Source organism: Canis lupus, chromosome 2 (assembly GCF_011100685.1).
Source record: "Canis lupus familiaris isolate Mischka breed German Shepherd chromosome 2, alternate assembly UU_Cfam_GSD_1.0, whole genome shotgun sequence".
Lineage (NCBI taxonomy): Eukaryota > Metazoa > Chordata > Mammalia > Carnivora > Canidae > Canis > Canis lupus.
In genome coordinates, this window is record NC_049223.1 from 51845479 (window position 1) to 51871478 (window position 26000).

General features: G+C 49.3%; 1 protein-coding gene across 1 annotated transcript in view; it reads left to right on the forward strand.

Annotated features, from left to right (window-relative positions):
• MAST4 (microtubule associated serine/threonine kinase family member 4) overlaps positions 1-25681 on the forward strand; it is a 538573-nt gene extending 512892 nt beyond the window's left edge. Inside the window, 9 exon segments of the mRNA XM_038529583.1 lie at positions 18-145; positions 502-737; positions 4640-4840; positions 7103-7332; positions 8269-8391; positions 16958-17094; positions 19199-19380; positions 19705-21947; positions 21950-25681. Of these exon segments, the coding sequence (XP_038385511.1) occupies positions 18-145; positions 502-737; positions 4640-4840; positions 7103-7332; positions 8269-8391; positions 16958-17094; positions 19199-19380; positions 19705-21947; positions 21950-23122 (4653 nt within the window). The 3' untranslated portion in view covers positions 23123-25681.
• Positions 25682-26000: the final 319 nt, after the last annotated feature.

The following is a 26000-nucleotide window of genomic DNA, read 5'->3' on the forward strand; positions in this document are numbered from 1 at the left end:
AACGCTTCGCCTCGCAGGTTTTCAGCAGCATAGACCGAATTACTCAGAATCCCGGAGAAGAGAAGGAAGACCCTGGAGACAAAACCAAAAGCACAGTGTTGCCATCCACAGAAACCTTCAGCTGGAGTTCGGAATATTCTGAAATGTATGTGAAATGCCGTTAAGCAGGGTTCATAGCAGCAGCTGCTAGAGCAGTGGTTCTTCAGCCCGAGTGAGCATCGGAATCTCCTGGAAGCCCTGTAAGAACACAGGTCCTAGGCCGATTCTAGCGTGTGTGATCCACTAGGTCTGGGATGGAGGCCGCGAATGGGCCTTTGTAGTCCATCGCGGTCGCGTACCTCCGCTGCCAGTGTGGGGACCGCGCCGTAAGAACCACTGCGCTAGACCTGCGTTGGTTAGGCTTATCTGAGTTCCATTTTTACTCCCTTTCTTCCAAAAGTCTCCTTGAACGCAGTTTCCTGGGATGTATGTATACATGACTTTGTTTTGTTTTTAATTAAGGCAACAGTTATCCACATCCAACTCTTCAGACACTGAAAGCAACAGACATAAACTCAGTTCTGGCCCACTTCCCAAACTGGCTATCTCAACAGAGGCAGAAAAAGATGAAGCGGCTCCCTGCCCCAGAGACCTCCCTGAGGAGCCAGAAAAGCCAGCCCTGCCTCCTGCAGAGAGCACTCAGGAGGAGCCCGAGGTCACCACTCCCGCCAGCACCATCAGCAGCTCCACCCTGTCAGGTGAGCGCGTGGGCCTGGCGCCTGCTCCCACCCCAGGCCCCGTGGAGAAGGGATCGCTGGTGTTCTGAACCCCGGGCCGGCCTTACTAGGCCGCAGCGATGGCTCTCGTGTGCTGCTGTACTCCCTCCACGGCCCCACGTCTAGGACGTGAGGCATCATCAGCTGTCTCAGACCCCTCCTGACCACGTGGCCATACAGCAAACCCTCCTGGCTTCAGGTTGGCCCCAGAGCCAGCCCGCACTCTGCACAGCGGGGTTTCAGGCGGGATCCTCTGACGGCGGGCAAAACGCACTGAACACTGGGTTGTGTTCTCAGCAGAGTTGTGTCTACATCAGAGATTAGGAGCGAGGAACTGTGTCAGTGACATGCTCAAAATTACCCTCAAAAATGGCTTAAATCCCCCATAGGGTAACAATATAAAGCCAGCTTTTCTTCTGGTGTTGAAGTGGGTGGTGGTTTCTTTGAAGGAGTCGGTTTGTTATGGGGCCATGTTGTGCCAGATAACTTAGGTGTCCACGGTAGACCCCGTGCAGCAGATGCTTATTCTGGGAGATTCCCAGATGCTCTCCATGTGTCTCAGGCTGAGAGAGGAGGAGGGAGTGAGAAAGACCAACATGATTCGAGTTGGCATTGAATGTCCATGTGAAACGTCTCCACTACAGACCCAAGTCATCCTCTCAGTCTCTGGGTGACTGGAGGACAGAAACTCCTGAGACGCTGTTCACTGTTGGTGAGGCAGTCAAGGGGCATTGGGCTTTTCCTGGAGAGCACTTTACAGTGTCACTTTTGTATGAAGGAACCTTCCTGACAGCAGTCACAGTATCTCCACAGGATCTCAAGAGGCTTTAATGTATCATTAGATGATCAAACTTGCATTTTTCCCTCAGACCAAGCCAAGTGTGCTTAAAATATTACTTGGTCTATAATATTTTTTTTTTTGCATAGCATATCTTTCCACAGAGCAGTGTACACTTATGCCTTTTTTTTTTAAACAAATAAAACATGGATATGGCTTAGGCTTGCTATGATAAATGTTTTCATTAAGCTATATTCACTATGCTATATTGATAACCATGAGTGATTCCAAGAATTTTTATGAACTTTTTTTTTTTATCTAACTGAATATTCATAGCATAACTCTCTTTAAAAATCCTTTCAAAGAAAACACATTTTACTGACTAGGTTTATTTCAGCCTTACTGAAAAGTTTGCTTGCTTCTGTGGAGCTCTACATGTACTTCTAGGTTTTCATGGGGACAGATAATGTGGGGTTTTTCTTCTTTCTCTCTCTTCCCTTCAGTTTTTTTTTTTTTAAGATTTTATTTATTTATTCATGAGAGATAGAGAGAGGCAGAGGGAGAAAGACTCCCTGTGGAGAGTCCGATGCTGGACTCGATCCCAGGACCCTGGGATCACAACCTGAGTCAAAGGCAGATGCTCAACCACTGAGCCACCCAGGCGTCCCTCTTCCCCTCAGTTCTTTTACCATGTAGGATAATTCCCCTTATCCTTACCTTTTTATAAAGCCATGAGAATAGCAACTTAGTGTAGACACAACCTAGTGGTCTAAGATCCTTAATTGTTTTTACTTCATCTTGGCAATGAAGTCCAATGGAAGTATCTCAGTATTTTATATTTCCAGTTACTAGTTCATATTTAGTTTATTATTAGTTTATATTTCTGGTTACTAGATCTGTGTTTCCTAGTTTATTATCATGCTCTGAAGAGAGTATACTCACCTCCATTTAAAAGTTTTTCTTAATATGGTGGATGGCTTAGTCTCGGTGCCCTGGTCCCCATCATCAGTGTCAAAGGGAAAGGGAGGGAAATGGTATCTAAGCAGTTGATTGATTACTTTCATAATTAAAAAAAAAAAAAAAAAAACCCTACTTAGGTCCTGCCATGCATTTTGATTAATTGATTGAAACCACCTTTCTGTCTCCCCCATATACACACTAAAAATAATCAAAGGCCTTGGGGGCTGTACAGAATAGAGAGATGAGCCAGTCTGCTCCAGGCCAAGGGTAATTAGGAAATCTGAAAACCGTGACTGTAGTAAAATTAAATTTGTTGATTTTTATATTGCTCCACCATCAAAAAGAAAGAATCCTTGACATTTGCAGAACATTAAGGTGACATTATCCACCACTGGCAGAGCAGAAATGCACACGCTTCTATCCGGCGCTGTGAAGCCAGGTGGCGGAGGCCAGAGGGAGGGATGAGAGAAGAGAACACCATACACTCACACGCGGGCATTTAGGGAAGGAACAGCTCTGTACCTGTTTCTCTTCCTTCGTGACCACGTTGCATCTGAACCTGTGAAGCCTGACATGTAGGGCTCGCATAAACCCATTATTCTTTGTGAAGAAATTCAGCTTTCCCTTTTGTCCTTGTCAAAAGGACACAGCAGCCTCCCAAGTGCCACCTTCCCCTAGGAAGGACCCCACCTACTGGGTGGGCGCCCCGCCTTGCACACCAAGGCCAAACTTGAGCGGGGCAGCTGAGGACTATATTCAGCAGCAGAACAGAAATGTGAATTAAGTCTTAGCCTAGGAAAGAGCCTTGTGGGCTTTAAGATGCGCGGGCCGGCCTTTCCCAGGATCGTCTATAATGGTAGCAAATTCTCTGCATAGATGGCACAGCTGAAGGTGATGATCATGCCTTGATGGTTTTTAAAGCACAGGGAGCTTGTAGCACAGCATTTACTTAGAAATAAAAATGAGATAAGCATTGCTTTTTCTGGATGGACAAAGATAAACTATCAGCAATTTAAAAAAAGGAAGGAAGAAAACTGATCGTCTGCGAAAGAAAGAGTGGGAAAAATCAAAGGGGTGACTGTTCACCCTTTCTCTGAGGGACTCCACACGTTCCTTCTGCTCAGAAACTTTCTTGATTCCTGGCCTGCACCATCACCCAGACAGACATCAGGGATTTTCCATTTTTGCCACCTCCTACATGGTTATGTTCTCTTATGATCCTCTCCTGAGGCTCCTAATTTTTTAACTAAAAACAATCAAACAATAACAAAAAAAAAAAAAACACGTCCACTTTCTATTTAGGGTTAATAAATTTAAAAATAATAAAGAAGGCACGGCTGGCTTCTTGAGGGAGAAGGCCCTCAGCCCTGGTCCAGTAACTTCAGGGCAGATAGCGAATGACACGCTGTCTGGGGTGAAAGCCCAGGAAGGAGAGTGAGCCGTGGAGTCACGGAGTGGGTGATGTGCTGTGCCGTCCTGTGAGGTCTGCAAGGAGCACAGAGTGTGGGGGGCGCACGGCGTGGGCAGTCACAGGTGACACTGCAGGTGCCCTTCTGTAGTGAACGCCAGAGCCGAGGCGTGTCCTAGGAAGATGGTAGGAGGTGACACAGGCAGGAAGTCTACACGAAGAAAGGAGGTGATGTCCCCTTACCCCCAGCAGCATGCTCCGCACAATTCACAGCATTGCCAAGGACGATCACCGATACCACAGGGTACTCGTGACACGTAGTGGGCCGTCATGCTGTTTATAGGTGGTGCCCGGTTCACAACATGGCCTACCGTGGGTTGGAAGTGGTGGGGGGCCGGGGGGCAGTGCAGGGTGGGAGAGGAGTTGTCACTGCGAGGGTTGCAAAATAGAGATTCTGGAAAGGAATGAGACTCCTAGTGAAGGGGAGTCCCGGGCTGAGGATCAGCAGATGCGTGTGCAGGTCGAGTGACACCTGAGTGGACGCCTCTTTCACCTCCTCGTCCACGTCGCCTTTCTCTAACTGGTCATGTGTTTGTGACAATTGCCTGACACCACGTGGGCTCGGGAGCCACAGGGGAGGATGGTTCCCAGTGGCTTCTTCCTCCCCTCTCTCTTCCTCTCCCTCCCATCCTATCTCAGATTTCCCTCAACCGTGTTTATCCCTTCTTCTTTGCGCAGTTGGCAGTTTTTCAGAGCACTTGGATCAGATAAATGGACGAAGCGAGTGTGTGGACAGTACAGATAATTCCTCAAAGCCATCCAGTGAACCCGCTTCTCACATGGCCCGGCAGCGATTAGAAAGCACAGAAAAAAAGAAAATCTCGGGGAAAGTCACAAAGTCCCTTTCTGCCAGTGCCCTGTCCCTCATGATCCCAGGAGGTAGAGAGATGTCTACTCGCATGAACTTGTGTGATTTGTGCATGTGTTCCCCACCACCACCCCTTCCCCAGTTTGGACTGCTGATGGAGATGCAAGATTGCTAGAAGCAGGGGCGGGGGCCCGGCCCAGCTCCCCCCGGAGCTTCTCCCTGCGGGAGCTCCCGAGCTCCCAGACGGCATGTGTTGTTGCCCATTTCCTCTTTCTGCGTCAGGAATGAGACAGGCTTCCTTCCCACGAAGCCTTATTTCTTTTATTTGCTTTCTTTCCTTTTCTGCACCCCCCTCCCCAGGTTAAGTGGTAAATCTACCTCCCCTGAATAATTTTTCTTCCTGAGACTGTGCATCATTTGTATATTTTAGCAAGCTGTGTATGGCATCTGTGTTGGAAAGCCGAGTATCGTTTTTCCTCATCTAATTAATGAGGAAGTAGACATGGAGGACGTAAGTGTTTCATTTCTGGGGATGCAGAGTCCCAGACAGCACTGAAATTACACATTTTCCCAGCCCTGTCTGTTGAGCTATGCTTCCTCCTACTGGTAGTCAAATCCTTTCCTTCCCTGTGTTGGAAGAGTGAGCTTTAATTGTGGTTTTGTGGGATTGCACTATTTTTCAAAACTGAGTTTTGCCTCCATAAGTTTACAGCCATTCCCCTGGAAAAGATGAAATACACAGCCTTGTGTTTGTGACTTAATCCTCAAATGGCAGCAAGAGAGTGGAAATGGCAACTGAATTATATTGCAGATGGCTTGCATTTAGAAGAACACAGACCATGTATAAAGGGAATTGTGTTTTCGAAATTTCCTGTTTGTGCAGAGAGAGATTTGATAGAAACAAATGCTCATTTGGGGATACTGCTCAGTCTACCCCACTCTTTTCTGAGAGACATCCTATTTAGCACCATAAAACAAACACTTGTCTCCCTAGTGACCATGTATAACCCAAAGGCAGTGGCCCCAGAGCAGCTGCAGTTAGGAAGGTAAGTCCACTTATCAAACCTGAGAGAAAGGCCACATCTTGGTCAAGTAGAGCGATGGTTCAGTTTGGGGCAGTGAAGGAAACCATCATGAGAGAAAGGATCAGGGGCTTTGCTTTCCAGAACTTCGATGTGTGTGTGTCCACTCTGTCCCATTCCTGCTTGCATGGTTCGAAATTCCCTATCACCCAGCCTTTTGACCTTTAGATAAAGGGTAGCCAGCAAAAGAGTACCAGGATGCCACATGCAGTCACAAAGTGAAGGAGCATGGCTTGTGATACATCTCACTTTGTTCTGTTTGGACAGACCTAAGGATTGGAAGAAAGGATAGTGCGGGTACTTTCCGCCTGCTGTGGCCACAGTGTCCTCACTGCACCTGCTGAGTCTTAGCAGCCTGGCTCTGACTGAGCTCGCCTTTAAACCTCAGCATCTTTTATATATTCTTCTCCTTGTCAAACGCACACACAATTTCACGTGAGCAGTTAAGATCTGTTTGGATTCACATAGATGGAACAGTGATAGCGACAATAAATTAGAAGTGTGGGTGCTTGTAACACAGGAGAAGCAGAGTAGAATTGGTATTGTGGAGTGTGAACTGAGCTTTTCTTAAAATTTCTCTAGCGCACCTATGTTATCTCAGGATGGTTGTTAGAATCGTGGATACTATATGGAGACAATCAGTGGGAATCATAGTAGTGAGGAGTGGTTCTTCCATAAAGAAATTGGCGTTTTAGTGCTTCTTGATGAAAATCACTTAATGAGTACCAGGTCAATAATACTGTGAAAAGCACCTCGTGCACTGATAAATCGCTCTCCTGACCATGTGTGTTTGAGAAAGACCATGTTAAAGGTGTTTAGGGCAAGATTTGGAGCCTGAGGACCTCTCCCTATAGCCCACACAGTCTTCTGTGTGTAAAGGCATACTTGAAGTGTGTGCGTCTATGGTTTGTTTCTTTAAAATAAAACGTACTAAGAACTATCCCAGCCGGGTAGGAGCTAGGTTTCGTGTGTGTTTTAATTAGTGTAGAGAATTAAGAAATGATAACTTCAGAGAATTAATTGAAAAATTAGTTAAAATAAAGCCACTTTTGAAGCTTTCTTAAGAGCTTCTCTTTGGAAAGCCATGCTAGTTAGCAATACGGATGTTTTCTGGTTATTTCTTTATTAGAAATGAATGGATTTGTCTTGCAGCCAAGCTCCCCATCACAGCAGGGCTAGCATGGCGTGGGCTGGCTGCATGGATATTTGCGTGATCGGGACTGGCTTTGATGCCTGACTTCTGTGTTGCAGATATGTTTGCCGTTTCTCCGCTTGGAAGTCCAATGTCCCCCCATTCCCTGTCCTCGGACCCTTCTTCCTCACGAGATTCCTCTCCCAGCCGGGATTCTTCAGCAGCGTCTGCCAGTCCACACCAGCCCATCGTGATCCACAGTTCAGGGAAGAACTATGGTTTCACCATCCGGGCCATCCGGGTGTACGTGGGAGACAGCGACATCTATACGGTGCACCATATTGTTTGGGTAAGACCAGCAGCCTCTCATCCTTGGGGGTTTTCACTCCCACCCATCCTGGAGAATGAATAAGTGGGCTGAGTCATATTGACGAGCACTTTTTCTGTTAAGCTGGCATGTGGGACCTGTTTCAGGCTCTTTCCCTTTATGTAGTTGCATTGAACTTGGCCAAAACTAGTCATGTCTCATAATTCTGCCCACTTTTCATGTCCACTCTGCATACCAAGATGGTGGAAATCATTACAGATAGTCCTACTGCCACCTTTCTTTATTCTTTTTCTTTTTTTTTTCCTTTGGTTTGGTAATTTTTTAACTTTTTTATTGAAGTTCAATTTGCCAACATATAGCATAACACCCCGTGCTCATCCTGCCAAGTGCCCCCCTCAGTGCCCATCACCCAGTCACCCCAACCCCCCCACCCACCTCCCTTTCCACTACCCCTTGTTCGTTTCCCAGAGTTAGGTGTGTCTCATGTTTTGTCACCCTCACTGATATTTTCACTCATTTTCTCTCCTTTCCCTTTGTTCCCTTTCACTAATTTTTATATTCCCCAAATGAATGAGACCATATAATATCTGTCCTTCTCTGATTAACTTATTTCATTCAGCATAATACCCTCCAGTTCCATCCACATCGAAGCAAATGGTGGGTATTTGTCATTTCTAATGGCTGAGGAATATTCCATTGTTGTTTGGTCATTTTTATCCTGTCCTTTCATTTAAAAAAAAAAAAAAAACTGCCTTCTCCACTCACCTGAAATTTTGTGAGGAATGGTCCTATTTTAGGATGATGACAGAAAAGGAATAATAACCATGGCTTCTGATTTCCCTCGAGGAGCTTAGGATCGTTTGCTGGTTAGCTCACAACATTGTCCCAGAAGAAAGAGTAGATGTTAGGGTTGCCCTTTGTTGGCTTATGAATGTGCACTCTCTTCTTGGACTTTAGAATGTAGAAGAAGGGAGTCCAGCATGCCAGGCAGGACTGAAGGCTGGGGACCTGATCACGCACATCAATGGAGAACCGGTGCATGGACTTGTCCACACGGAAGTCATAGAGCTCTTGCTGAAGGTATTATCTTTTTATGTCCGTTCCGTACCGATGAACCGGGTCATCAGTAAGAACTGGTCCCAAGCATTCCTTCCCTGAGTTCTTCCGTTCTTCTGTACAGTATATGCACACAGACTCAGTGTAACCATGGAGAAAGTAGTCGGTAGTCTCAGGTCTACTATTAAGGAGGAGAGAATATGAATTCGCTGGGTATTTATATCATGACAACCATGTACTCCTCTCCACACACTCCCTTCCTAAGTTAACTTCTTATCCCAAATCACAGATAAAACAAGAGTTCTCTTCATTTTATGAACCTCCCATAGTAAAATCTATTTGGAAATCACTTGCCCTACGGGTGATGTTCTTCAGGAGCATAAAGTTTAATTCTAGTGCGGTGGAGGATGAAGTGGTATTAAACTGTGGGGTCAGAGGTGAAGGTTTGGTCTGAGAGTTGGCTTTCTTTTGAAAGATAGAATTGTGAGTACAGGGGCGCCGGGGTGCCTCAGTCAGGTAAGCGTCCGATTCTTGGTTTTGGCTCAGGTCATGATCTCCGGGTCATGAGATGGACTCTGTTCGGGGGTGGGGGCATCTGCTTGAGACTCTCTCTCTCTCTCTACTGCCCATGCTCACTTGCTCACTTTCTCTCTCAAATAATCTTTAAAATAAATTGTGAAAATATACACATATACTGTAAATGACAGAAATAGGTACTGATGGAAGATGGGGTTCTAGCAATCATTAGGCCTTTCCCCCCACATACACAAATGAATTTGAACGTAAATCATTTTCTATTTTGAATGTAAGCTGAATAAAGCCTGTGGAGTTAAGACCACAAGAAGCATGAACGTGAGTGGAGAGAGAAAATCTACACTGATCCTCTCAATTCTGTTGAGTTACTTGCTGTGTCACCTGCTGACTGTAAAATATAAAGTTATAGCTTCCAAATACCGATCCTGTAAAAACAGGGATGAAGTTGTGTTTGATGTTAAGTTTGTTCAGAAAAAAGAAGTCTGTGATCAGAATTACGGTCTCTCATTGGAGGATCATTTGACAAAAATCAACAGATCTATGGATGACCTCTTGCTTTTTGAGCACCAAAGGGGCTGTAAGGGACTTCTCTACAGAGAGGTGTGAGCCATAGCCTCAAACAATGAGAGACAGAACAAAAATACATATGTGCCATTTAAAGAGTGTCCATTTAGACCGTTTGCAGAACACTTGCTCAGAGTCCGGTGCCGTGGTAGATGTTGGTAACACAGGAATTAAGGTATAGACCTTGCCCTTGAGAAGTATGGGAGATGGAGGAGACATATGGAAGCAGATAAAGTTTAATGTAATTAGGCAGGGCTGTAGCAGAGGGAGGAATGTCATACTTTTGGAGAGAATATTCTATGAGTGGGGAGGGACACTACAGAGAAATTTCATTGAATTGCAACATAAAAAGAAAATTAGAAATGTAGAAGGCACTACAAAGAAGTGGGTGTGCTAAGCCTTCCAAAAATAAGTACAATTTAATGACTTTTCTCCTTTTTGGCCATCCCCCCAGCTAATATGAATGCATTTGTCAGAAGACTAAGGGTCTGGCCTCGGTTCGGAGAGTAGCAGTAGCGTGCGTATTCAAAGGTCCATTGTGAAGTAGCAGATTGTAGGAAAGTTATTGCCATTGATTAGTTCACATTATTAACCAAATTTTGGTCTTGGGCTCAAAACTGAAGTCTGAGGGGCAGGGGCATGAGTTTGCTGTCACTCATACCTGCAGGTTGTCTGTCCCCCTAACGCTAGCCAACGTTCTCACAAGCGCACGTATCGATCATTGAAGGGAGAGGACTCAGTATTGAGAGAGCATTGCAGCGCCCTAGGCCGTGTTGGAAATCAGCTGACAGGCATGCTGAACACGGAGCAAATCTGACGGAGCCCCGCGGGGGGGGGGGGGGGGGGGGGGATGGCAACCATTAGAGCTTTCCACATCACCCCAGCACTTACCCAAGGCCTCAGATATAGGTGGGTGCACGGTAGCTGTGGAATTGAGGTGAACCATGGGGTCCTTCTTTGCCTGCTCTCCAAAGTTACCGTGGGAGGAGCCAAATACCACACTACTACTTTTGTCACGTCTAGACTCCTGTCTCGATACACGTGCCATTCCATTCGCCATTCAGCATTAAATGGCTGGCGTCAGTCTGTGCTTTGCAGTGTGGCTCCTGAACAGAAACAGATGATACGTGGGCAAGACCTGAGTTTTTGAGTTCCGTTCACCATCTCTCCCTGATACGATTCTCTGTCCACCTGGCATGCAACACCTCGCTCACAGGAAGTATCCAAGAAATGGGACGCCCCAGCAGGGTTGCTGACTCGGAGGTCCTTTGGCTGTGAAAGTCACCTGAAATGACTTTGGGCTCTGTAAGACAAAATTCTAGAGGGGATATAAAGACTCATGAGTCTGGCCAGCAGCTCCTCTCACAGTGCCTACTGCTGTGGTCCAGGGCTGCCTGTGGCTCACTCGCAGATCGACCCTTTGTGGGAAAGAGCCCCCCCACCCCGAAATTGTTTTGTGTTGTCCCCCTCCTGTCCGCATATCCACTGTACAAACCTTCCCCCTGCAGAGGTGTTATTTCTAAAGTGCTCCTCGCTCTTGTCTAGGAGCTCAGCCTTTGTTTCAGATAGTAAGTCTGTGTTTTACAGGTGAGGTTCTCTTAAGAAAAGGTGATCTCTTCTTAAAAGAAGGTCAAGGGGATTGTAAATGGTGACATAATTTGGCTTTCTACCTCCTTTATGGCGGCGCCGTGTTACAGGCCGCACAGCTCCAGCCACAGCCTGTCTTCACATCATTTCGTGTATCTGCTTGTAAAATCAAAAGGAAAAATACTAAACTGAAACATATCTTCAGAAAATAGGTGTCTGTGTATTTTGCTGAGGCATTCGATGATTTTCATAATTTATTTTATATCGAGAGCATTCTGGATTTTTGAAACTTCCTTCTGTGAAATTCGAATACAGCTTTCTCCTGACGGTCTCTGGCAAAGTCGCTCTGCAGAACCGAGTCCCATTTGTAATGTTCTGCCCCCGTCTGTGCGGGGCACCTTCATTCCTGGATGGAGTCAGCAAGCCTGTGAGGTTGGAGGCCTTGGCACCCTTCGGGGCCGCGGCGTGCTTTGTCACAGAGCCAAGCAGAGGATCCTGCCTCTGGTTCATAAAAGAAGCGCTGGAGGGGAGCAACCAATGTCATGAAACAAAAAGGATACAAGGGACTTAATTATCTTCCCAGTGAACTGTGTAATCACGCAGCTTTCTTCCAAATTTGAACAGCGATTCTTGGACAAAGTGTAAAGTGAGTGGTATCCACGCTGGGCTTCCTCACGCCATCACTCGTGGAGCATCAAGGGTAGCAGCTCTGTTTTGGAATTCTTGGATGCCGTTTACTTGATGCTTTACACTTGCCAACTACTTGCCACGAAATGCCATGGCACCCTTAGGAGAAGGTGGAGGCTGTTGTGTGTCTGTTGAGAAATGCATGTGCGGTGCTCATTTATCATTTGGAATCTGAACTTAAGAAGCATTGTCCATCTGTAATGTCCTTGCGTTCGGTCTCCTTTGCCCTCACACCTTCAGTGAACCTGCTGTGGAAGCACTTACGTCCACCGGGAAGCTCGTCCAAAGTCAGTTCACAACATAGGCCCATGGAGTGACACCATCACGTGGTTCTGGGGTTCACTCCCCCCCCCCTCCCCCGGCCATGAATCCCATGCAGGGTGCTCCTTCCCCTTTGCCTCACGTCTCTCCTGCCACGAGGAGACAGTCACCTCCTTTCGGCTCTCAAGTCGCTTCCTGAAAGGACTTCGTGAAAGCGATGACCTCCTCCTCCACCCGCCGCAGCGTTGGGTGAAGCCCATAGGGACCCACACAATAGCGCGCCCCGGCTTCACCTCCCCAATACGGGAAACTCTCGGCTCGACCAGGTTGCTCTTCCGGGACGGCCTTAGTTTAAGCGCCCGGTGCCCTAAAACTTCCTGGGCCCCTGCTGCACAACTTGCCCTCCTGGGAACTCTGAGCAGCTTCGCGGTACTGAAAGGCAAGCCGTCAGATAGCATCGCCATCGCCGTCCTCACGGACTCAGCCTCGTGGCGGGCCTTGCGGAGTCGTACGGCCCAGGACACTGAAGACGAGGCGCCGAGAGGGCGTCCCTAGATGAAGGCCTAGAATGCCCTCGCCCCGTGAGGTCGGTGCCGTAAATAACCGTGTGTCCCCACTTTCCAGATGAAGAGATGAAAGCAGGACAAAGTTAGCAAAGCAGCCCGAGGTTGTCCGCCGGGAAGAGCAGAGCTGCGGCCCGCGTGCCTGTGAGCGGCGTCGGGCCCTGGGGCTCCTCTCCGCGCCCTCTCCGCCGGCCGGCCGCGCAGCTCGGTGCCCAGGTGGGAACACGGTGCCAGTCCGCGGTCCAAGTGTCCCACATAGGAGCAGCCCGCCTGTGCGGCCCAGGCTCCGAAGGAGGCAGCTTTGCGCTAGGCTCCACGGGAGGGGAGCGGGGGGAGCGGTGCAGGCCCGGGGGGCTGGTGGAGAGGGGGCGCACACCAGGGCGTGTGGGGCGGCTCTGCAGCCCCAAGGGGGTGTGCACAGACGGGAGGACAAGACGGCCCAAAGCGCCTGGGGAACGTGAGTGGCTCGGGTGGCAGGGGCCTGGGCTTGCACGTGGGACGGAGCATGCGAGGCAGCTGGGGCTGGCTGCTGGAGGGTGTGAATCAGGCCGACCCGGGCCTGCGGGGCGTGCGCCCCTCCCTGCGTGCGTTATGCACAAGAGGCGTGTAGGCAGCGCCCATGTCCATGAGACATCGCCGGCCCCCGCTACGGGACCCGGAGCCACGCTGAGAGGGAGAGGCCGGGTAGCTTGCTGTTGTGTTCAGGTCAGCCAGCTTACAGGGATTTCCCTCCCACCGTGCGCAATTACACAAATAGTTGATAGGAAAAGTGAACAAATTGAACACTTAACCATCTGCTGGCCCCATTTTTTTTTTTAAGTAAGTACAGAATTTCTCTTAGAAGAGTTCACTGGTTCTTCAGAAGAGCGGATTGAGGATAAACCGAGCCCATAAGAGGCAGCGCAGAGCTCAAGCCAGCCCCCCGGGTAGCCGCGGATCCACCAGGCAGCAGGCTTTACGATTCCTACCTACCCGGTTGTTGATGAAGTTATTTGTCCATTCATTTACCATTTTAATTATCATCCGTGCTTCCAGGGAAGTGTTTGCACTCTGGGTCTTCTAGGTCTGTAGTTCCTCCTCAGGGAAGTTACCTCGGCGTATTTACGTAAATCCAGCAAACTGTCCTCTGGAACAGCCATATATAGAAACATGAAGGAGAAACTGGGTTTGTTTTTTAGAGAGGAAGGGAACATTTGTACAGAGCTCAGTGATGGGCCCTGATTTTAAAACCCTGGTTATAACTACTTTCTGATGAGCTGTGTTTATCGTTTCTATTTGTTTCATTCAACGTTGATGCAGTTTTCAGTCTCCTCGATTTCTTCTTGACCATCTCCTACCCTGATCATTCACTATGTTAATCAGTGCGTGGTTCCCTCACTACCACACATGAAGTATAAGCCGCGTACTCTGCTGGGAGCAAGAGAGGCGGAGGATCAGGACATGCCATAGCCACGGGGCGAGCGGCCACAGGGGATGAGGGACAGAGAGCCAGGTGTAGACCCTTGCACGGGGCTCTGTGACCTTGGGGAAGAAGAAAACTCTGTGTCCCTGACTCTCTTTTCCTCATCTAGAATGCAAGGATAACAATTCTTTCCCACCTCACAGGGTTGTAAAAAAATAGAGCAGCCCTCACGACTTGGTGGGGAAAATAAAGTAAGAGGATATATGTGAAAAACGCTTTAATGTGGAAAATGTGCTCTAAAAAGGCTGCGTGGCATTGTTAGCCTTTCTGTGGTGAAGATGTGAAAGCCAGTGGTGAATCTCGCCAGAAAGAGTAGAATGTTGTCAGTTGTTATGAAGATTTGTTGGAAGTCCCATGTGTTTAGGTTTAGTAGGAATCATGCGCCTCAGGCTCAGGACTCGTAGAACAGCGTCAGGGATCACGACGGCTCTCTGGGCCCCCATTGCAGATGAACATGGACAAGGATTGAAAGAACTCCCGGGAAGGACAAACTCCGGCCACACTCGCTCTTTTCATTCACCTGAGGCACACAGGACAAACTACAAGTTTAGCATGGCCTCCCTCAATTTGTGAGGAGATCCCATTCCAAACAACCTCCCTTGGTAGGCCTTTCACACCTAGAAGCTAAATGTTGTGTTCAAACAAGAACTAGAACGTCTTTCCTAGTAGATAAAGGTTTATTCTTAAAGTTGTGGCATTTGCATGCAGAACATATGGTTTTTTCTCTCAGAAAAATGTTTTTTTTTTCTTTTGTTTCAGTTCTAATCCTATTTCCCTAAAGTATTTTTTTTACAATTAGGACCTTAGGTGTGGGAAGACATGTTCTTAAATATCAAAAAAAAAACCTATAATATCAGTCATAAAATACTAAGACTTGCTGATTCTAAAGTGAATACAAGACATGGACAGATCATCTCCTGAAGAAATTAGAAATGACCAAAATAAGTGTGACAGCATCAAAGAATGAAGATTAAAACTTGACACAACTTACTTATAGTATAAAATTGGTCACTTGTTTAATGCTAATATTCAGTTCTAACAAACCTGTGGTAAGAAAGGTATTTATGGGGACCCCTACGTGGCTCAGTCAGCTAAGTGTCGAGCCCCAGGTCCAGGCGTGCGCTCAGCATGGAGTCTGCTTGAGATTCTTTCTCCTTCTGCCCCTCCTCTCGCTCTCTCCCTCTCTCCCTCTCTCTCAATTTCTTTCTCTCAACCACTCTCTCTCTCTGTCAAATAAATTAAAAAAAAAAAAAAAGTATTTATGTGCTGCCGGCAAAAGTACACATTGACATAAGCTTTCTGGAAAATAATGTATTAATATGTACCAAGAGTTTTTAAAAGGTTGAGATAGACCCTTTGATTTGCTGCATTGACTCTAATTATGTAATCTAAAGAAAATGACAGATTAAGGCAATGATCTATAGATGAGAATATTTATGGCGACTCTTGAAAGAACTGAAAAGTAGAAAAGAATAGCAGTAGGGAAATTAAGTTTTGATTCCCCCATCTTGTGGAATATTGTTGCACAGCCAGTAAAAATTACGTTCTCAGTGAACATTCGATGATGCAGGGAGAGTTTTCCAAGTTATGTGATGTGAAATGGAAAAACAACATAAAGCTAAAGCTAAGTATCTGATTAGCTAAGATTAAAATTATTTGTGAGATATGTCTGTTTATGTGCTTCATTTATACATGCCTGAGAAAAGGTCAGGAAATGATGCTGAAATATTACCAATGTTAGCTGAGGGAAAGGCTCCTCGATGATTTTTAGTTTTACTTATACTTTATAATTTCTTCTTCATAAGATGGTATATTATTTCCCAAATTGGAGAGGGGGAGTCGATGTTAACATGAAAGCAGTCAGTCCCCACGGGTTTGGTGCTCTGCCCCCACCACACTCAACTCCCCGTCACTTAGTACCACTTAGAGCCGGGCTGCTAGGGGTTTTCCAGGTGTAGGCCTCTTTAAAAGATCCTTCTCCTTATGTTCCTTGTCTTTTCGAGGTAATCAGGGCCATCTGTGACTTTGAAAGGACATGTTTCTCCCCTGGGTATTAAGAAATTCAAGAAGAGGTCATTGATGCAGGAGGGAAGGGGATCAGCCTACCGTCTGCCCTAGGCACCCCTCAGCCTGGCTTCTGACTCCACCTCTGCTGTCCACCCTCAGGGCCTGCCCAGTAAGCCCTGTCCCAGCACTGAGTGAAGGGCCTGGAAATCCCCCAGGAGTTACCTCGCCATGCGTGACCTGGTCAAAGAGAGGCTGTTTTGTACTCGCCGGCATAAACTTTGCAGCTCTGCAGGCTGATAGGTTTTACGATGACAGAAAAGGAATCTTTTAAAATAATTAAAAATAAAAATCTCATTCAGTTTTGCTAGGCTATGATTTCTAGGTCAAAGGAAAAACACAAAAAGGAGAAAAACAAAAAATAAATCAACCAAGAACAGACAGCCCCTGGGCACATTTATACTAAATACATATGGATGACGATAACTGCTATTTATAGAGTCCTCTCCATGTGTCCCACTCGGTGCTGAAGGCTTTACTAACTCCATGCCATGTAATCCTCCCACGGCCCCCGTGAGCCAGGTAGGACTCCTCTGTTACACGGTGCAAGTGTTTGAGGTATAGGAACCAGAAGCAACCTGCTGAGGTCACAGAACTTGGATTTGAACTCACATCTGTGGAGTCCAGAGCCTGCCCTCTTAAAGAAACCTGTCATTTAAAAAAAAGTCATTTTTGCCTTCCGCCCCCTTTGTGTTAGGATGTCATTGCTCCAAAGGTTATTTAGAAATAGAAGGCTTTTGTCCATATGTCTTTACGTACCTTTATTTGTCTTTGAATCTCTCGTCTGGGTTCTGATCTCGTTTCCTCCCAGAATTTCCCTTTAATACCACCACAATTTTTCTTTTTCTTTTTTTTTTTTTTTTTACAGAGTGGAAATAAGGTGTCAATCACTACTACTCCATTTGAAAACACATCAATCAAAACGGGACCAGCCAGGAGAAACAGCTATAAGAGCCGGATGGTGAGGCGGAGCAAGAAATCTAAGAAGAAAGAAAGTCTAGAAAGGTTAGTTCAAGCAGCATTTTTTGTGAGCTTGGTATATACCCTGTTGGAGGAAAGCGTCTCCTTACCTAATTTAAACACATTATGAGAAAGGTCCATTTCTCTGTGAGGAATTTCATGCTGTGGTTCAAATATTTATACATTAAAGTTCATATTCATAACAGCATCATTTTTCACAATGAAAAGATTTACGTTACCTCATAGAAGAATTCAGATTGCTTTTTCTTTTTTTTTGTTTTCTTTTTTTTTTTTTTTTTTTTTTCCCCTGTGTGAGTACCATGTAAAGCCCTTTGCTGTTTCTTAAGCCTCTAGACTTTACTTCAGGAGAGTTGGATTTAAGGCACTAGACCTTCAGGCAGTTTTTAGCATTAAATCTCCATTTACTAATGTCCTTTATGTTATCTAAAAACAAACAACTGCTATTTTTTTAATACTAGATACTCGAAAATAATGATCGCTTTAAAGCATCCAAATAAGCCTAAAAATAAAGGGGTTTTGCTTTACTGACTGAAGATCTAACTGGGTTACACATTTGCAATCTGGGAGGCAGTCTTTTTGTGCTCTGTGCGGACACTGACGAGATGCGTGTTTGTGTCTGAGTGGGGACATTTCTTGCCAGACAACTGTCTGGATGGGCTCCCTGCATGATACCACAGCAGCATCTTTCCTTTTCCCAGGTGGATCTAATGTGTCTGACTGTATGAGGATTTTTGATGATAGAAATGTGGGGAAATAAGCAAATAAAATGGGAATGCTTATTAACTCCAGGAAAGACGACAGCAAGCAAGAAAGGAAATGGGATCCTGCTTTGCATAGCCCAGCTGTGAACAATTATTTATAATATAAAATAGAGGGGAAATAAGAAAAAAAAGCAGGGGGCAGCCTTTTTTCTAACTGAAAGTTTTGGTTTAGCTCTAGAGGGAGGGATAGAAACGCAATAGTGTATTTGGTCAGAGGGTGGGAGGGGCTTGTGTCAGAGCTTCATTCTCATCTTCTGGGCTAGGAAATCAATAGATCGTTTCTGGAACTGATAAACGAAAACATAAAGAGATCACTGAGCAATGTGCAGACAGGTAGGAGAAGAAACTGCTAATGGAGAAGAAAGTGGTATCTCTGGTGAGTGGGCCAAGGGCAGAGTAGCAGACTTGCTTATTTTATGAACTATAGAGAATGACTTAATTGTTTAACCCACATTTATTACTTGGATTAAAATCAAATGCACAGATTCTGAGATGTATGCTTTATGAGCTAAGTGAATGGTTTCTATATTTTTTTAATGTGCGCTTTATATTCTGATTGTGCTTTTAAGTCAGAGAACACACTGTTGCAGAGGGGCAGCGGTGTTGAAACTTGTTTAAGCTCTCTAGGGGTGAATGAGGCTTGCATGATGGTAAAGGCAAAAGAACTTTTTACAGCCATCTGAAGCTTTCCCTTTTTTTTTTTTTTTTTTTGCTTTAAGATATGCTTGTTGAACACTAAATACACATTTGCTTCTGCTGCAGCTCAGTGTCTGGTGCCCTGCTGATACGATAAGCTTCAGTTCACCTTTCTCGCTTTTTCTGTGTTAATGTACAACCTACATTGTCATTAAGAATTTTCAAGAGCCCACGGTGGAATAAGCAGGGCAAACAGCCCCTCCTAGATACAGCCTCTGCTCAGTGTATCACCATTAAAGAATTCTATATCCAAGGTGATGGTTCCTCTTCCAGAGATTTACCTGGTATTATCTCTTATGAAAGTGTGTTTTGGGATCTGAGGGGGCGCATGCTTAGAAGCATTCAGGTGAAGGACGCCCTCCTCATAAACCTGACAAATAAATAAATGAATACGTATTTTGTATTTTTCTTCATTTCCTCAGCTCTTCCTAAAGTCTTTGGAATTAAGAGAGCTTCCGATGTATCCTATCAAAGACTCTTCCTTTCTAAGTCATTAGAAGGAAGTCATTTTTCACTTGAAAAGTGAGAACCGACATGCCTTTAGCGTAGAACCTGCCGCTGTAAGGCCTTCCCTGGTACAGAGGTGTAAAGGGACTGCGCTGGTGTTGTGGGGAGATGGTAGGGGACCCCAAGTGTCGAATCTCATTGGTTTCCTCTTGCTTCCACTCTAGGAGGAGGTCCCTCTTCAAAAAACTAGCCAAGCAGCCGTCCCCTTTACTCCACACCAGCAGGAGTTTCTCCTGCCTCAACCGGTCCCTGTCGTCAGGGGAGAGCCTCCCAGGTTCCCCCACGCACAGCTTGTCTCCCCGCTCCCCGACGCCCAGCTACCGCTCCACCCCTGACTTCCCATCAGGTGAGTGAGGCCCCTGGGCAAGGGACAGGTGAGAGGAGGTCAGGATCACTCTCTGAGCTCCTGAGGAACAGGAGGCTCAGGCCCTAGGTGGTGGTGGATGGGATTGAGAGGGTGGCCGTGAGACGAGGCTGCGTAGACCCTTAGGGCAGGAAGCACTGGCCTGAACCCCAGCGTGGGGAGGGCCTACGTGAACAGGCGTGTATCCGTGGGTTAAGTGCGAAGCTGGCCTTTATCCAACCTGATCTGCAACAGCTGGGGCAGGCGGGAAGCACAGGAAGAAGAGGGAGGGAGTCCCCTGCTCACGGCCTTCTGTTTTCCACGCAGGTACTAATTCCTCACAGAGCAGCTCCCCGAGCTCCAGTGCCCCCAATTCCCCAGCGGGCTCAGGACACATCCGGCCCAGCACCCTCCACGGCCTGGCCCCCAAGCTCAGCGGACAGCGCTACCGGTCCGGGAGGCGGAAGTCGGCCGGCAGCATCCCACTGTCCCCCCTGGCCCGGACCCCCTCTCCCACGCCTCAGCCCACGTCCCCACAACGGTCGCCATCCCCTCTGCTGGGTCACTCGCTCGGCAATTCCAAGATCGCCCAGGCCTTTCCCAGCAAGATGCACTCCCCTCCCACCATCGTCAGACACATCGTGAGGCCCAAGAGCGCAGAGCCCCCCAGGTCCCCGCTGCTCAAGCGCGTGCAGTCGGAGGAGAAGCTCTCCCCCTCCTATGGCAGTGACAAGAAGCACCTGTGCTCCCGCAAGCACAGCCTGGAGGTGACCCAGGAGGAGGTGCAGCGGGAGCAGCCTCAGCGGGAGGTGAGCTTGCAGAGCCTGGAGGAGACCGTGTGCGACGCGCCCTCCCTGAGCCGTGCCAGGCCCGTGGAGCAAGGCTGCCTGAAGCGCCCCGTCTCCCGGAAGCTGGGGAGACAGGAGTCCATGGACGAGCTGGACCGAGAGAAGCTCAAGGCCAAGGTGGTAGTGAAGAAACCCGATGGCCTCCCGGACAAACAGGATCCCCACCAGAAATCCCACGGACTCGGCAGCGATTTGGAGGCCCTCTCTACTTTCAGGCTGGAAGACAGGGAGAAGAAACTATATCCAAAGGCATTAGAGAGGTCGAGTCATTTTGAAAGCAAAGTGGCCTCGCAGGAGCCCCCGTCCCTGGGCAGTCTGCTGAAAGGGGCTCTTCACAAGCAGGCCAGCGTTCGGGCCAGTGAGGGGGCCGCCTCGGAAGGGGCACCCGGGGACCACAGCCAGGGCGTCTGTGACTTCAAGCGCACCTCTGCTCCCGGCATCCTCCAGGACGGCCTGTGTCACTCCACCGACAGGTCCAGCTCTGGGAAGGCTGAAAACCTGGAGAAGGCCCCCCCAGCCAAGGAGTGCCTCCGATGTGAGAAGTTAGACAGCAAACTGGCCAACATCGATTACCTCCGAAAGAAGATGCCATTTGAAGACAAAGATGACAGCCTGTGTCCCGTGCTCAAGCCCAAGATGACCTCTACTGCCCATGAGAGCCTGCCCGGGAACCCGGGCCGGGCCGTGGGTGGGCAGCAGGAGGCCCTGCCTGCCTCTGAGGGCCGAGCATTCATCAGCGGTGCCCACCCGGCTCAGATCAGCGCCGTTTCCTTTGTCCCTCTCAAGGCCCTAGCCGGCCGGGGGGATGGCGGGGTGGAGAAGGGGGGCCTGGTGGCTCCTGAGTCCCCAGTCCGGAAAAGCCCGTCCGAGTATAAGCTGGAAGGCAGGTCTGTGTCCTGCCTGAAGCCCATTGAGGGCACTCTGGATATCGCTCTCCTGTCCGGGCCTCAGGCCTCCAAGACCGAGCTGCCTTCCCCCGAGCCCGTGCAGACCCCCAGCCCGGCCAGGGATGTGGGGACCCCTGTGCCACCCGCCCCCCCGGGCAGCGGGGCCTCTAAGGCGGAGACCGCCCAGAGGGAGCCTTCCCCCGCCGGCCTCAGGATGAGTAAGTCCTACCTGCTGGAGCCCCGCTTCCCAGCCAGCCGAGGCCTCCAGAACTCTCCAGGCGGCCCCTTGCCAGACCCCGAGCTGAAGCAGGACAGGAAAGCCTCCCGCGGGGCCAGGAGCGTGGTGACAGTCCCCGAAGGCGACCCCCAGCCGAGAGAGGGGGGCTGCAGCCGACACCAAGGCCACGCGCCCGAGCCGAGACCCGGCCCCTTCCTGGGGCAGGGCCCCCCCGCGGCCGAGCCACCCCGGTCCCGCGGCCTGACACCTGCTGACCGGGCGCCCTCCAGAGAGCAGCTCAGTGGGAGGCAGTCCTCCGACAGGGGCCCTCCGGCCGCCAGGGGCCAGCGGGCCAACGTCAGGGCGGACACCCCCCGGGAGCCCTCCGTGGAGTCGTGTCCAACAGAAGCTGCTAAAACCGGCGACGATTCCAGACACGTGCCCTCTGGGGCGAGGACCCACCCGGATGTCCGCGCACAGCCCCACACCGCGGAGAGGGCATGGGGGTCCTGCGGGAAGGCGAGCCACGGGGACGGCCGGGACGAGGGGAGGCCGCGGGCCCCGGAGGACCCTTGTCTGCGCTCGGCGGGGGCTCCCTGTGAGAGGGAGCCGGGCCGGGGAGGAGGGAGGGGAGGAGGAGGGGGAGGAGGGGGAGCCCTCCCGCGCGGTGGACCCTGCAGCCCCCCGGCCCCGAGAACGGGAAGGGAAGGCAGCTCCCCGGTTGCCCGCCTTTGCAGAAGGACGCCCCCAGGGAGCCAGAGAGGAAGGAGCGGCCGGTGCAGCCCCGCGGGAGCAGCGGCCCCCCGCCCCCGCCCCCGCCCGCCGCCCAGGAGCTGCCCGGCCCGCCGCCGCATCCGCCCCGCGGCTCGCCCAGCCCCTGCTCGGCCGGACAGCCGGGGAGCCCGCCCGGGGCCGCGGCGCCCAGCCTGGGCCCCCAGGACGGCGCCCCGAGGTCCGCGCCCCCGGACAGGGCGCCCTCCTCGCAGAGGCCGAGCGCGGCGCCCGCTGTCGGCGGCCCCGAGGGGCAGGGCGGCGGCGGGGCGGTGCTGGGCGCGGCTCCCCCGCACGCCCGGGGGGGCCTCCTCGGCACCAGGGCGACCCCGCCCGGCGGGGGGCGCCCCCCCGACGAGCCGCCCCGGAGCGTCGCCAGCGCCGGGGAGCAGCAGAGCGCGTGCCCCAAGCACCCCAAGCCATCCACTGTGAAAGACTGCCCCGCTCCGTGCGGACAGACGGACGGGAGCGCGGGGCCGCGGGCTCCCGCCGACGGGAAGGCCGAGGGCAAGCGGGGCCCCGAAGCGCCCGCCGGGCCCGCCGCCGGCCTCCCCCCGGCCCCGCGCGAGGCCAAGGCCGGGGCCCCGGGGGCGCAGACGCCGGTGGGCGGGGCGAGCAGGAGCGCGGCCACGCCCACCGCCCCGCCCGCGGCCACGCCCCCACCGCCCGCGGCCACGCCCACCGCCCCGCCCGAGAAGTCCCGCAGCTGCTCCGCGGGCTTCCCCGGAGCCGGGGCGCGGGGGGCCGCGGGCGGCGGGGGCGGGGGCCGAGCCGCGATGCCCAAGAGCGACTCGCTGCCGTCCTTCCGGAGCTCGGCCGCCCTGGAGCTGCAGCAGCCTGGCCCCGCGCCGCCGCCGCCTCCCGCACGGAAACCGGGCGCGGCCCGCGAGGTCACCAGGGCGGCCCCTGCGCCCAACCCCGAGCGGCCCGCCGTCGCCCTGTCCCCCGAGAAGGACTTCGTGGTGCGGCAGAGGCGGGGGCGGGAGCCCCTGCGGAGCAGCCCCCACAAAAAGGCGTCGTAGCGGGGCGCCCAGGGCAGCCCCCGGGATGTGCACCTACCGTGCACCTGCTGCGCACCTGCGCCTCCACCTCCTTCCAAAGCAGCGCGGCCGCGTCGGGGCACAGGCGGACCCCCTTCCTCTTGCCCCGCCCCCCGACTGTCCCCGGTAGAACTGACACCATTCGGTGTTTGGACAAACAGCGACAACGCGGACCTTGCGGTCGAGGGTTGTCGCGGAGAAGGATGTGCGCTGTAAATACCCTCCCGCGTGTTTGGCTTGGGATGTAGAGTCGGTACCTTGCTGCTGATTGCGTTGTTTTATCACGGCTTTTTTTTTTTTTTTCTTTCTTTCCTTAATTTCTTTCTTTCTTTTCTTTCTTGGTGGGTGTTTTTCTTTTCTTTCTTCCAGTTAAGATTTTTGCTTTACCACTTGATCCTAACCTAGTAAGGAAGCCACAGCGGTTAAAATCGGGTGTATGGAAAATGGAAAAGTCTGGCTACACTCCTGTCTGTGTATATACGCATCCAGCCACATGTTTTGGCCTGTGATCTAGGAGGAGATTTCAAGGCTACGTTTTTCTAAGTTAAAAGATTCCGAGTAGAGTTAAAGAGGAACGGAAGCCCTAGCTGCAGTAGATCGTGAGTCTGTGTGTGTGTCTTTAAAGAGAGATTTTGATAGTCGCTGTATCTGGCCACCTGTGTTTCCAGATCTTAGAGCGAGAGCTACTCTGATCGTGGCGTTTGGAACCTTCCTCCGTTAGGAATGGCCGGAACCAGTGGAGCTAACCATTTTCACTTCACAGCCATCCGAGTGGACGTTCTGATCCGGGGTCCAACTGTCTGGAAGGCCCGTTGTCCTTGTCCGTAGGGGGGGATGTGCAGGGTCTTCACCCTGGCTGTCGTGGGGGCTATAAACACACGTCAACTTTATTTTTGTTACTTTCCCTTCTTTTCATGCTCTTAAACTCAGGCCTGTATGCTATGAGTCACTAGTCCAGAAGCACACATTTTGTAGTAGTTTTGCACCAGCCCTGCTCTTGAACAAAAAGGAAAAATCACTGGCCGCACACAAATCTGATAGTATTAAATTGAGTTAAGAAGCGTCAGGCATTGGAAGAGGTTTTAAATTTGCTTTTTTTTCTTTTTTTTTTTTTTTTTTTGAGGGAAAACGGGGGTGGATTTTGGCATCATAGCATATATATTAATGAATAATCAGGACATCAGATACATTTTAATACATAGCTGGGGCCTTATGTTGTAGATGAAGCTTGCTGTTTTTAGCAAGTTCCTGGGTTTCACATTCATTTCTGACGCATCGAGTAGCTCCATACATTACATAACATGATCTCTTTATTTGTATGCAAAAAAAATACTGTATTAATAAAGAGCAGCATTTTTTAACAAAAAGACTTGGTGGAGCTATTTGGTGCTTGAATGTGTCCTTTTTACTTTTGCTAAGCCTTATTTAAATTTTGTATACCATGGAATATGTAGAATTCGTCAAATCATTTTAGTGCTGAGGGGGGTTTTTTGTTCGTTTTTGTTGCAGTTGTCCTGGTGGCTTGTTTTGTATTGTAAGATGACACTTGCTGACACCAGTACTAAGGCACTAAGAGGAAATACACACAGATAAGTCTTTATAAGATGTTTGGGATCCATAGCAGGATTTTTTTAGTTTTGTTTTTTAAGAGGGGAAAAAACTTATCAATAAATACTCACTTAGCACCCAAACCCCCTCGGAGGTCTTAGTATCTTCAAGCTATAAAATTGTTCATCTAAGCACAGCCCGTGGAGTGTAAATTATTTAGCGAGGCTGTAAACCCTGCTCTGCTCCAAAAACAAAAACATAACTTAACCATCTACTTGGTTGTCCTTCATTGTACAATGAGTTGGCAATGGCAAAAAAAAAAAAAAAAAAAAAAAGTCTCCTTGCCCATGATTTTTTCCCATGTGATTTTAGCTATACCCCATCACTACATTGTGAAATTGCAGAAGAAACAAATACCGTAAAAAAAGTTAAATCGGTTTCCAAAGTGGTCTCGACATTTATAATTCGTATCTGTGTTGGGTGGTTGTCATAACCCCATCCTCTGTACTCAGACATCACGACAGGTCTATCGGGGAGGTAGTTCATGGTTTACAGCCTTTGCTTTTTAACTGTCCCGTTTCCTTTAAAGCACAACTAGCTGCTTGTTTACAAATGATATTTTTATGTATATTTTGTATAGTGTATTACCATTTTTGCCAAATATGTTTTTGCATTTTGGATGAGTAAAGAGTACTTAAGGTTGCATTCATGTAATACCTGTTTGTTGTTGTAAACCTCTCCAATCAGCTGGTAGAAATTCTCCTGTGTTCTATTTGGTCAGTCTCCTGTGATTGTAAGATGTGCTCCTCGGTATTACTCCCAGCTGTAGATTTACCAGCTTAAAAGTTTGTTAGGATCTGTGCAATAAAGTGTTTGCAGTCTTATTTTCTCTAAGAAATTCCCTATGGATGTCATAATTGTTGTATATTGAACAAATATTTATACTTATGCAGTTGCATAACATTGAAATAAAAATTTAGCATGAAAACATAATGACTAATATGTTCTGTTCTTGTATATACACATCTCCAAAATGCTACTGAATATAACTGTATATTATGGTAAGTATGGGATTTTGCAGATTGCTTTCTGTGGAAGGGAATGGTTTGCTAATTTCTTTTAAAGATTTTATTTATTTGGGAGAGAGAGAAAGAGGGAGAGAGCACAAGCAGGGGGAGTAGCAGAGGGAGAGGGAGAGGGAGAAGTAGGCTCCCCACCGAGCAGGGAGCCCAACATGAGGCTCGATCCCAGGGTCCCGGGATCATGGCCTGAGCTGAAGGCAGACATTTAACCAACTGAGCGACTCAGGTGC